This window comes from Calidris pugnax, unplaced genomic scaffold (assembly GCF_001431845.1).
Source record: "Calidris pugnax isolate Ruff unplaced genomic scaffold, ASM143184v1 scaffold51, whole genome shotgun sequence".
NCBI classification, from domain to species: Eukaryota; Metazoa; Chordata; class Aves; order Charadriiformes; family Scolopacidae; genus Calidris; species Calidris pugnax.
In genome coordinates, this window is record NW_015090797.1 from 3562142 (window position 1) to 3575587 (window position 13446).

Sequence of the window (13446 nt, forward strand, 5' to 3'; positions counted from 1 at the left end):
ACATGCTATTAAAAGATACATATGGTACTCTATAACCATTGAGAGGTAAAGAACCAGGTGCTTTCCAGCTTTCTAAGCTAGGTTCTGTAACATTTTCTTTTAGTTTTGGTAACAAATTTTTGAAGAAGCCAACATGAGGCTTTGTCTTTCTCTAATACTTACATTATGATCCTTTCCTCCTCTCCCTGAAAGAAAACCCACCAAAAGGTTGCAGGATTTTTTTTTCCTGGCAATAAGATGCTGCTCTAAGACTGTGCCACACACAAACTGGATGAGCAGCCAACTGCTGAGTGGGAGGCTCATTAAAAAGAGCCATTTGCTTGCCATATGTCTCTTTCTTCTAGACAGACTAATTCTAGTCATTAGAGTTTTAACCAGAAATGCAGATTAACAAAGCAACTTTTTGTTAAAATGGTACCAGAAATTTTCCTAAGCATCAGAGTATCGAGAACCACTTGGTGCTCAGAGAGAGTTACCAGTTTGAGAGCCCTGGTCTCGAAGTGGGGCTGGTAGAGCACCTCATCCTTGCAAGGTCTGCATTTCCCAAACCCCTGCAGGGGACCTTCCAATCCCACCACCTCTTCCTGCTCCTGCCCTCCACCGCCACCCAGGCTGCTGCTGCTATTGTCTCCTGCTTCCCCCCTCCATCGCCATCTCCCCCTGCCACTGCCCTAACATTTCCCCTTGCTCACTCCCAACACAGTAGGATGACTACAGGAGCAGAAGATGACAAGACCAGCCAAGCTTGTCTGCCTTTGAGAAGTCCGTGTGCTGTGCTCCCAGCTTGGGAAGGCGGCACAAGCACATCTGCACCCAAATATCTATCTACAACAGCTCTTGCAGACCTCTGGTGTGTGTGTTTTTAGCAGTGGGGGTATTATCACATCAGTAGATGAACAAAGGTAACCCGCAGGCATCCATAGGCTTCCTGCAATGGGGCAGTGGTCCCTCAGCAGGAATCAAATCAACCAAAAATACAACCAACCAACCAGCCCCAAGCCCTTAGGATTTCAAGTGCCTCTCTCAGCCTCTTTTTTAGAATCAGATAAAGCAGTTTTTCAGATAGGAACATATGCACACTAGATCTTATTATAAATGTCAGTCTCTCTTCTATTTACATCCTGTTTTAAGACACTGTCAGCCTGAAGTCAAACTCAGGTTCTCCTTTAAGTTTAGTTAGAAAGTTTGTCTAAATTCACATGTTATGTTTCTCTAGCAACTGTCCTCCTGGAGGATCTGAAAGCACTCTACAGGAAAAAACTGATACCATGATGAGTTATAAATAATGACCGTTTTCCCCACCTAGCATCCCAGCCATGTCTAGAGAAGGCTAAAGCTGATTTATTATCACACTGCAACTCTCGTTCCTACTCAGAGTATTTCTCATCCTGCACCCCAGGATAGGCTGTAACTCTTCCCTCATACAGACACTGAGGGACACATCCTTCCAGCAGCTGGGCCTGGGTTTCCAAGTCACACTCATAAGAATCTCTCAGCTCAGCGATGCCATTTGTGTAGCAAATGTCTTAATACCCCCCATACACTTTGAACTCTAGAAATTAAATGAGCAGGGACATGGGAACTAAATAACTGGATTATGCAAGCCACCCTGTCCATCTATCTCACCAAGGCTTTCCTTTCCTCATCAAGCTTCCCAGGAGTGCAACTTGGCCTACAAAGTTCTTATTTTTTTTAAGTTTGGAAACGCAGAGGCCCATGCAGCATTTTATCAGAGACGGCCTTCCCTAATCAGTGCTTCCTACTGAACACTCTTTCTCCTCCGTAGGTACACTTCTCACACTTGCCACCATTCAAAAGGTTATTATGGTAAAATAAATAACCAAACCTATTCTTCCGGCAGAAGACGAGTAGTGCATTTCCCATCCTTTTGATGAAGACCCTCAGAAACCCTCAGATGTGGTCGTGCATCCCAATCACATGTCCCTCTTCCTTTTTCGTGCATGTGTGCAGCCATCGGGACAAAAACCAAGACTTTTCACACGATGAGCTGGTCCACACACACAGACAGGCTAAAAGAGGGATCAGGTGAGCACCGTGAGCACAAGCCAACAAGGAACAGATGCAGCCAGCTTGAATTATTCACGCCACCCCAATGCAGCCAGCCAGCCTTGGCTGGCTGTGCCCAGTCTACTGCGATACAGAATTCATGTGAGATGAACCGGAAAAGGTTGAACCGGCGACAAATATTTCAAGAGCATGCTGTGAAGGTGACTCCCAGGAAAATCATAAACCTTCTCAGCATTTAGATTTAAAAGGTCTTTCTTACTCTACGGAGGCTATCAGTCATCCAAGATGACAGTAGGATCTGTCACCGCTGTAGGTTTCGTGGCAGGTGGCTCACCAGCCAGGCGTTCCTAGCTTGAGGACACTCCTGAGAGCCCCCAGACAGTATACACGTGTACACTGCATTTCCTTCTTTGCCCCTGCTCTGCCCACCTTTGGGATCAAACTTCTGGTTCAAGGGAAGAGTTGAGTCTCACCTGCAGTAAAGGGAACAAGTAGAAGAAACAGAACTTCACATCTGTTCATAAAGCTGTGAGGGAAATAAGTACAGGCTTCAGTTTCCCACTAATGCTTAGGTCCTTCAGAATGAAAAGTTAAATACCCACGTTTCTCTCATCCAGTTAATAATGGTCACCTTTGCTATTAGTGTTAATAGCTTCCCCCTCACACACACTGAAACAAGTTAATCTCTGCCAACTGAGAACAGAAAATCTCCGCACAACAGCTCATGACAGAGAAAAAAAGCCAGTTTTTCCACTCCTCGAAGTTTCAAAGCTCACAGAAGTGGCTTTCCCTGACACAGCAGAATTACTGTCTTGGATCACAGGCTAAATTAAACACACAAATTAGATTCTCCATATAAACAGAGTTCTACATGGCTTAAATAGCATGGTTTTATTTTCCTGTTGGCACCAATTGGTACAGTAGTGCAGTCGAAGCTTAAGACATCTGTGATGTCAGTTGCTTTAATAGGCATCACTGACGTGACTGGCTCTCGTTCCCAGACGTGAAGTGTGCTGGTTTCCATGGGGAGGATGCTGACCAAAGAATTCCTACCGCACTTCCTATCGGTTGTTTTAAGCAGCAAACACTGGCTCCAGGGGGAAAAATAAATAAATAAATAAAAACCCTCAACAAAACAACAAAAAGTCTGTTTGGGAATCCAAAAATTCTCAAGATGACATCAGCCTGTGCGACGGATTTCTCTGCAGCTCCCTCCCCAAACACACACGACCTATCAAAACCCCTGCCCTGCATTCCTGCCAGCTGGGCTGTGTATTTACAAAAGGGAAGGACACTCATAATTTCTGCCTTGCTTGTTTGCCATGTGAGCTCAGTTGTAAAAGTTCCCCCTCCAGCCCCAAGAAGCAAAAGGGACAGTCAGTCTAAAATGAAATTTCTTAGACTAATCACAGGAAGCTGATGGCAGTTTCTTCCCTCTCAAATTCCCACACAGATTTAGACCATGTAACAAGTGAAAATATCAGCAAAGGAAAAAGAGGTGACAAACTCAAGACAAACTGAAACCAAAGGCAGAAGAGACAGCCAAATGTTAAAAAAACCCCACATAAGTATGCACTAAACCATGCCCAAATCCCCTATGCATTAAGGACTGTACTTCTCTGCAAAAATCTTTATCTGCTGCTAGCACGTACTACAATCCAGGAAAGAGTGAGAGTCATGGGACAGTCAAATTGATGACTGCATCATTCTTTGTAATGATTTCCTAGCAGTGAGGCATGCTTGCTTTCTTCTGCACCTGCTACCCTATTCATATGAAAACATCAACTCCAACTTCACGTACCAAAGTTAGGTAAGAGATTAACAAAAGGCATCATTATCCATATGAACTATCAACTCAAAACATACCACTTTTCAGCTCAAACAGATTTTATAAGAATTCTTCCTCAAGGTTTGTACAGAAGGGAAAGCATATATTTTTTTACTGATTACTCAGTGACTATGGCCTTTACAACTGCTTTCTCTTTATTCTCTTCTCCCACCAGGGGTCAACTTCAAGGCCAGATGGGTGGCGTTAAATCTGTAAAATTCCAGAATTCCTACTTCGGGAAAATAGGTGTGAAGTTCCAGATTTGCAACTACAGACTACAGGCTAACAGACCCTCTTCGAGCTTATAAGTACCCTTAAAAGTTTTTTAAACTGGATGGTTTCCTATATGCTTGAACACTGACTTCAGGGTAGGAAAGGGTGAAGCCACTTCACGCTTAATTCATGCCTTGTTCAGTGCCCAGAAACAGGTAGCTCCTCTGTACCCCAACCTTGCTGGCAGGAGCTTACCAATTGGGTAGGCTGTAGCGTTCATGCATCTCCTCCCCTTTTAAATCCTTAAGTTACCCCTCAGGAAAGAGGAATACCGTGCTTTCTCTTGGGGAACTCAGGAGCCACATTCCCAATTTCCTTGTAGCAAGTACTTAGGGCAGCCTCAAGTGGCCGGAAACGCGGGAATGGACCAGAACCTCAAGTGCAGCCCTAAATAGACCTCATATTCCCAGTAGGGACCAGCCTTTTCCTCTCAGCTTCCTACTGGTTAAGTTCGGCAGCTTTTAAGACCCTTCTCCCAAGCACTTAAGTCTCTTTGCATCGTGCAAATGAGCCCAGCGCTCCACTGTACCAGCCAAGAGCCAAGGCAAAGTAATTAAAGCAGTGCCAAGCAAACCCTGTGTGATTTAGCCCATCTCCCAGCCTTCTGGGAACCAGTTTCCTGGCTGCTATTCTACCCTTCCCTCAACTGCAATCTTTCAAAAAGTCACCCTCCCCAGTTAATTTCTTTTGTACAAGCCTCTGGAGTTTTTTTCCTAATTGATGCAACTCCAATCAGCTTCTTTGCTGCCCACAGGGATCGGAAACAAGCAAACAAAACAAAAAAAAAAAGAACACCTTAGGGTGAATGCTTATAAGGCCACAGCTGAATTTCAGCAAGTTGCAAGTTTGCAGACTTAGAGCAATAGCCAAGAACTGTGGAAGTCTGAGAGGAGGATGTGATACTTCGAATCATCAGTTGTAAGAGCTGCAAGTTTCTCCTCTCTCCTCCTACTCCCTTTCCCTTCTCACAATAACAAAGTTCAATGCTGAGGCAAATTTTGGTTTGTGGTTTGTTTTTGTTTTTTTAAACAAGGGTAAGATAAGACTATACTTGTGCCGAAGTCAAAGTAGGGGACAGCAAGACAGCTACATGTAAAAGCATCCACCTCTTTCCACCTAGTACCTCACTGAGATAGTATTGAAAAATATCACCATCATCACAAGCTTTTGTTTCCTTTAAGGCATCAAGCAAATCCCATGAAACCAAACAAATTTATAGTTCAAACTGGTGTCTACAAACCACAAACTCTTACTCCAGGTTGGAAAGCAAGAGAGAAAATGCAGGTATTTTCTTTCCATGAACTTCTAGGACATAGACTCTTCCTCCATTACTTGGAATAACACCACCCTGTGAAATAACCCTACTGTAAAGAGCAGCAGCCTTTGAAAGCTGCAGACTCTACAGCAGTTTCAGACATTTCAGCTGGGCCAGGCAGCAAAACTGGGAGGTGGATGGGAATGGAACCAGAGTTGAGTGGGGTTTCACCAGAATGCTGAACACAAACCTTGATATACCCAGCCACCAAACAACGTTAAGCAAATTCTACAAATTCTGTAGGTGACTACAGAAATCTCTCATAGACATGGGACTGTGTATATATACAAAGAGAGAGAAGGAGATTCATGATCCACTGCTTTTAATTTGTGAGGAAGATAACTTTAAGGAAACTAGATACTGCAAAAAAGTCTGGCTGACTCCAGAGAGATGAAGTTGAGGGTGAAAGATCCTCAGCAGTGCAACCTGATGAAGAATTGGACATCGCTGTTTCACTAGAAGCTAAATTTGAACCATCTCCTTACGCTGAAAAGGTATTTCTGATCCATAGCTTGCATTCTGGGAAGCTGCCGGCACGTGATACAAGAAAGCAACTCAGAACGAACTCCTTCAGCTCAGCACAAACTGCTCAATCAAAACTCAACTAAGCAAGCAAGCAAACAGAACAATTGGAAAACATATACATATATTCCTTAGCAGGGATAAAACAAAATACAAGGTCTAAGAGATTCCACAGTACAGGTGGTCAGACAAAAGAGGAATATTTTATTAAACTTGGGTAAAAAGCTGCTACTGTAACGGACTGGCGCATGGGGGAAAATGAAGGAACAGGAAAAACACGTGCACCTACGGGTGCAAAAGAAATAAGCAGGTTTTTCCAGCAACTTCAGTGTCTGCATTTTGATCCTGTGATTTGATATGGCGCTGTACAACAGAGAGGCATTTGCCAAAGTTTAAATAGGCCCAGAGAAGTGGAATAACAAACAGATAGGACCATGGGGAAGTCTCACAGCAACTTAACTTGTTGAAGGTAACTCTCTGGAGGACAAGGGAAAAAAATATATAAAATAAATAGGTGTATATATATATGCTTATGTATGGAAGAACAGTCCATCCATTATTTCAAGGTGACAAGTTTGAAAAATTCAGGAATACGAAGACTGTTTCCAGACTACAAAGCCATGGTTGCTTAGAATAGAAAAACTCTGTCTTTGGCGGGGAAAAAGGCAGTAGAAATTAAACTAAAAACAAGTAAATAAATGTATGTTATGGCACAATAATTTCCCTGACAGAAAAGCATAGAATGACGCTATATGGGCAACTATAAGTGTTTCAGACATTACTGATCTTGGACTTAGAGCTGGAGACATGCACTGCTCATGAAAATGAGTGCCCTCTTGCTCCGCGAAACCCAGGCACTACTCTACAATCAGACTTTTAAATGAACACCAAATAGAGTTTCTTCTAGTTGTTTATGGGGAGAAAAGTTGAGTATTCAGAGATACACAAGCCACGTTTCTCTTTTACAAGTATAAAGACTATATGCTGATGGCAATGCTTTTATTAGCAGTACCTGTGAAGAAAAGCTTTCAAACCCCCGACTGCTTTTCAGATCATACAACCTTGTTCAAGAAATAAACCAAAACAAAACTTGGGTACTGGGGGAAGTTAAATGTGTGGGTTGTTGTTTTTTTTTTTTTCTTGGTTTTCTTCTAAGGACATGCATTCACTAATGTTTACCAGCCCCCAGACACATGGCAGCCTGCCTCTCACAGAGCCCGAATGCAGTGCTTCTGATGGCTAGAAGGTACGTTCAGTTGTACAGCACAAAAGCCCCAGGAGAACTATGTGATAGCTGGATGCCAGATTCAGTTCAAAGCAAAAAACACAAATTAAAATGCAAAACACATTTCATATCAGGGAGTGGTGTACCTGTTGGCTGGAAAGGACTCACCTAAGTTAGTTCCCTACTCCAGAGGAGTGTCCCTCCCTGTCTTAGATCTCACCCACCTCTTTGAACTTAAAAATTACCCCATCAGAGATGTACTGCTCCACTTATACAGAAGAACAGGCATGGCTCTCCACGACGGAGGTAAACCCCAGGACAAAGAGCTCTTCATCCAACACTGCCTTCCTTGACCAGCAGATGTGAGGGAGTCAAGAGACTAAATTGAATGTAAGACAAGGAAGGGCCCCTCTGTCCTCAATGTAATACAAGTTGGCAGCAGATACCATAAAGTTATCAAGCAAAGGACATTTGGCAGTCCAAGGTTTGCTCTTCTCTCCTGACCCATGAAGAGTTACACAAGACCTACAAACATCTAAGAGTGCTCAGTATCACCAAAGTCAAAAGCCAAGCTCTTCCAGATCTTGGATGAAACAGGTTGAGGGCAGGCACTGAGCAAGAGCAGCTGCTGTCACTGTCTCAAGACAGCTAGGAGATGCCTAACTCACACCATACTTCAGTGCTCTCCTCCCCCAGTGTCCGAGGTGTGACCAGTGGACATCAGCAGACCTGGTGGGACTGTAGAATTGTGCTTGGGAGGCAGACACACCTTTGGACACGAGAGAGAAACTTCTGCAGCTGCACGTTGCAAAATCTCGGGGAGCTCTCCTGCTCCACCATTGCAAAGGCAAGTTCACTCTTGAGGAGACCTGCAGAGAGAGTCTTCCTCCGTGTTAGCAGGACATGACGAGGAACAGGCCCATCAGGCACTGCTCCATGATTAACAAATCAAACCAGTAGGAACAGGTTTCCCTAGGATGTTCGTTGTACACCCCTGCTAATGCTAAAGAAGGGACTTCTGACTCATTCCCACCCATCGCCCCACCTGGGGAAGGCTTCACATGACAGTTTTATATTTCCTCATTTAAAAAGACATTAGGAAAGCTATCTTACTTAGGTAAGCAACCAGACAGGGCACCGGCAATTACTCTGTATTGGCAACTGCACACCTTCACTACCTGGTGTGGAGGTGTGAGCTCACAGGAAGAGCATTTCCAACACCCCGGATGTGTTCAGGGAGGTGCACCCTGCAAGAGGGTGTTACTTTCTAAGGTCTTAATAAAAGCATTTTCTTTATTAGTTGCCTCCTGTGAGCACACAGATGGCAGCACCGATGCAAGAGGTATTCCCTCCAAACCTTGGACAAAGATGCTTAAATAAAAAGAAGTGGGAGGTTTGGATTTTTTTTTTTTTTAAACAATATCTCAAGGGAACAGCTTTGTTCCTCAAAAGGAAAAAAAACCCTAACGGGCTGAACAGGAGAGCAAATGAACCATCAGTTGCAACAGAGATAAGGTCCTAAAAACAACCAGTAAGAGTCCTGTTATGAGTTGATTAAATGTGGGAGTGAGTATCTGGGGCAAAATAACCTAGATGCTGCCAACCCATCCCAAAGCGTTTTTAATTTTGCTGCATACCCTCACCAATATCAGCACAGCCTTTGAAAGAAAAGACTATGTTGCATAGGTGAGGTTATGCACACTATAGGGTCACTCCACAGCCCTCCGTGGCACTTTTTTTTCATATGGGAAGTTTTAAGTAACCACATCCAACTCCACAAGACCTTCACATCAGTCACCTCCATACATAAGGAACTGTAGCCACGTAACACAGGCATTTACAACAGACTGAACTTGGGCTTTTTAGGGTCAGGGCAGAAGACTTCTGCAGCTTAAGTTCATAGGTCTTCAAAAACACTTTTGATAGTTTTTGGAAGTTAACACAAGAAGGGTCAGACCACACCTGAGGGCCACAGCAGTCAAACCCTCAGACAGGGGCTTCAATCACTTTCAGTTATCACAGAATACGTCTGAGATATGTTCATCAACACCCCTGGGACAAATCTTGCCATGCAGCTACCTCTGTGCAGGGGAACGAGAGGCGTACCTCTCGACAAGCAGCAGCACAGTGAAGGCTAATTCTGTAAGATACCAACATGCCCTGTATCTTCCAAATTCAGATCATAAAGCGGTGTTTTCCGGAGGCTACTGACAGAGACATTTATCAAGGTAAAGATTACAGTGCTACCTAAGCCAAAACTAGCAGTAACATTTGTCATCAGCTGGAGGCTACGGATGAGACACGCTCGCTTTTAGAGTAGAAATTTAGTAGTAAGGATATCATAATACCAGGAACACATAAAACTAGTTCAGACAGAAAGCTGGTATGACCTTGCTCTAAGCATCTAGTGTGAATTATAGGTGCCCAAGGAAAGCAAAGGACACCAAAGCAAGGTGCATCTGTTGTGATGGTTTACCTTGGACTCTTGTGAAGCCCACTTTCTCACACCAAGACAGGGCACTATCAGGACAGTGGTTTTAATCCGCTGTCCATTCTGTATGGATGCGAAGACCTCTTTTGTTTTAGGAGCCAGAAACACATCAGCCACTTGGTTTTAATTACATGAAAATTGAACTCGATGCTACATTAACTTTAACTTTTACTCTAAAGAGAAGTAGACTGGAAAGAGTATTCAGGAGGGAATGGTTAGACTAACAGCTGTCATATATGACTGTTCTTTGACAGGAACAGCAAAAATTAACCATGTCAGCCATCCCCAGCAGAAACGACCTGGGTAGCAGTTTCCCAGTAGGGAAAGGACCATCCTGACAACCGCAGAGCTCAGGTTCTGTAAGCGAGATTCCACTTAAATGTAAAATACACCCTTTTCCTTCTTTAATAAGGATTTATTGTATTTAGGTTTAGTCAGTGTACCAAAACCTGATTTAGCAAGTAGCAAAATAAGATTTACTTTATACTCATATTTGTATAGGTGAGAGATGATTTTGTGGTACGTAAGCCCATAATCTTAGGAGAATAACAGCAGTTTCAACTTCCCCTCCTGCTCAGCTGCTGCAACCCAAATAATGCTATGATTTGCTACACTAAATTCTGCTAGGGAGGAAAAAAAAAAAAAAAAAAAAAAAGTTATTCCATTAAAAGAATAACAGCAGTTTCAACTTCCCCTCCTGCTCAGCTGCTGCAACCCAAATAATGCTATGATTTGCTACACTAAATTCTGCTAGGGGGGAAAAAAAAAAAAAAAAAAAGAAGTTATTCCATTAGAAGCAGAAACAAACCTGGAAAGTCATTTTAATGAACTCTTGTTCGATGCCTAAGGGTCATTCTGGTAGGCAGTATAAGCAGTAATGTCAGCTGTGTGCTCATAATGAACGAGTTACTTGACAGAAGTTTAAAATCAAGCAAAAGGTCAGTCCTATCATCCAAAATTTATACAGCAATACGGTTTACAAACATTTGCCTATGAGGACATAAAATCCCTCCCCTGAAAACAAAACCTAATGGACCTAATGGTTGTGCCCTGTATAATCATTCTGACAACTGCCCTAGTTGTGTTTTCTGCAAAGATAGAAGTTTCTCACAGGCCGATGCCCCAGCCGGCTCCAGAGCTGGCAGCATCCCTGCCTCTGGCCAGCACCCAGCCCAGCACATCTTCTCAGGCAGCAATGTTAAACTTCACCTCTTTGCTGCAGGGTTTGGATCCCCAAAACAGTAATGCCATGGAGTAATGCCACTGCACAGTATGGCAATGAAAGCGCACTCAGCATTAGCTTATAGATTTCTGTATGGTACTCCACAGCAGCATATATTTATCTTTTGGGTACGGAAGATGTTTCTATATGCATTTAGATGCACCAGATTGTCTCCTTTCTTGTAGGCAAGTCCATCAGACGTGCTCTGATACTGCAAGTTAGCACTGACCATTTCTGTGAAGTTCCTCTGGCAGCATCGCAGCCCATCACGTATTCAGTAAGTGCCCTCACTACATGTCAGTTTCTGAACCTTCCTGTATTTTCATCTCATTAATGACAGGTTTATGGCAGGGAACTTTCTGGAGATTGTTTGACAGCAAAACACGTTCTGTCAACTAAAGATACACTCTTTTCCTGCACTAACACAAGCCAGGAAGAAAAATACGTTGATACTTTTGCAATATCTTAGGAGACATATTTCGATTTTGCTGGTATCTGTATAAATTTAAGCTATGAATGAATGGAAGTATGACTAGTCAGGAAACCTTGCTTAGCAGATCTTTATTAATTTCTTTAAAAATTAAGAACAGGCTTCAGCAAACCCCTTACGATCCAATCTTCTTTCATGCCAATACCACTTGATTTTCTGTTCTTCTTTTTCCAGGAATCACAGTGAGGATTTTAAAACGTGCCATTCAGTTTGAAGGAAAAGAAGTGTTTATCTGGCCATAGCACTGAACCTTAAGCAGCCAGAAGGTGTAATAAATAAATAAATCAATCGATGTTACTAAGCACAGGCACTAGAAAGGGCATTCAGTGTGAAGAAAAAGCAGTGTTTATCTGGCCACAGCACTGAACCTTAAGCAGACAGAAGGTGTAATAAATAAATAAATCGATGTTACTAAGCACAGGCACTAGAAATCGTTTATACTAAGAAAGTTTGAATTCGGGGAGTTTTAAAGCCATGTATATTATGACACTATATGCCATCACACCAAAGCTTTTAAACACATCTGAAAAAAAATTAACCTTCCAGAAGCGAACTCCAAGAAGAAACAGTTGGTAAGGAGGTAACTGGTGTAAATCGTTTATACTAAGAAAGTTTGAATTCGGGGAGTTTTAAAGCCATGTATATTATGACACTATATGCCATCACACCAAAGCTTTTAAACACATCTGAAAAAAAATTAACCTTCCAGAAGCGAACTCCAAGAAGAAACAGTTGGTAAGGAGGTAACTGGTGTAAGTTCATCACTGAAATAGGGTGCACCACTGCAGCTGCAGCACTGGTGTCATTGAAACAAAACATTTCAGTCAGCTCTTGTACAACTCAGCACATCCTCGTTGCACCAACATTTTAAAGGAGACAGTAAAAGAGCCAAGTAGTTGACTCAATTGACAACTGGCTATACAGAAGACCAAGTAAAAAACTCAGCACACATCTCTGCTTCGTAGCCATGGGTCTTCCAGTTCACACTTTCCAGCTTTTTACATGTTTGTATTTACAGCAGTAAGATAAGCGTGTCCCACTAAGGTATTATTATTGTCCTCAGCTTGTGAATAAGGACACTAAGCAATGGGAAACAGTATTAAAAATAACTCCCTAGGAAATTAAAAATAATTTGAAATCTTAAGATAAATATGGATTAGTTGCATCATATTGAGCAACAGTATCACTGCATCATCCAAAAAGGCAGACAGTGACAAGGAACAACCGAAGAGCATTAGTGTAAAACTGCAATATTATTATTAAGGCTTTTAACATGGAAATAATAAAAACCAATCCCCTCCTTGAGTATGTGATCAAGTGTAAAACCCTTTCCATCTTTGACCCAACATTTCAAGGCATTTTCGAACTTTTACATGTTTGTCACCACGTTCACAGATGAGAAGCAATTCATCATACTCAAACTGAAACCCATTCTTCTATGTAGCTACATATTCTCTCATTGTGCTGCCCAAGGAAATACATCTATTTAGTATCCCTGGGGGTAAAATAGTATCTCTTCTCTTCTGAGCAAGAACACAAGCCACGTTCACAGACAAGAAGCAATTCATTATACCCATTCTTCTATGTAGCTACATATTCTCTCATTGTGCTGCCCAAGGAAATACATCTATTTAGTATCCCTGGGGGTAAAATAGTATCTCTTCTCTTCTGAGCAAGAACACAAGAAAGAGTAAGTCACAGACACCGGCATCAGAGGCTTAGCTTCTCTCTGTCAAACAAAGTGATCAGTTCAAGTGTTGGTCAATTCATTCTCTTTGAATTTGGATTACAGGTCAACAATAGCTTTACCTGCATAATGTACGGGGATTTCTATCTTTGGCCCTATGACGTAGTGACCCTCCTCCAGACTGTGAGCTGTAATTGTTGTCCACTGCCGACATGAATGAATCAGAAGATAATCGCTCTCTCGAAGGCCTTCTACAGCTTCTCCTGTAAAAGAGATGTAAATTATTTTTTTTTCTTTAGGAAAAAAATAACACTTATTGCATGAAGAATTAGGAAAACTTCAAAACAAGCATTTTATTCTTACTG

At 42.4% G+C, this 13446-nt stretch overlaps 1 protein-coding gene across 1 annotated transcript in view; it reads right to left on the bottom strand.

Moving 5' to 3' along the window:
- GAREM1 (GRB2 associated regulator of MAPK1 subtype 1) overlaps window positions 1-13446 on the bottom strand; it is a 107522-nt gene that overhangs the window by 72002 nt on the left and 22074 nt on the right. The window contains exon 2 of the mRNA XM_014936895.1: window positions 13204-13344. Within this exon, the coding sequence (XP_014792381.1) occupies window positions 13204-13344 (141 nt within the window). The remainder of the gene's footprint in view (window positions 1-13203; window positions 13345-13446) is intronic.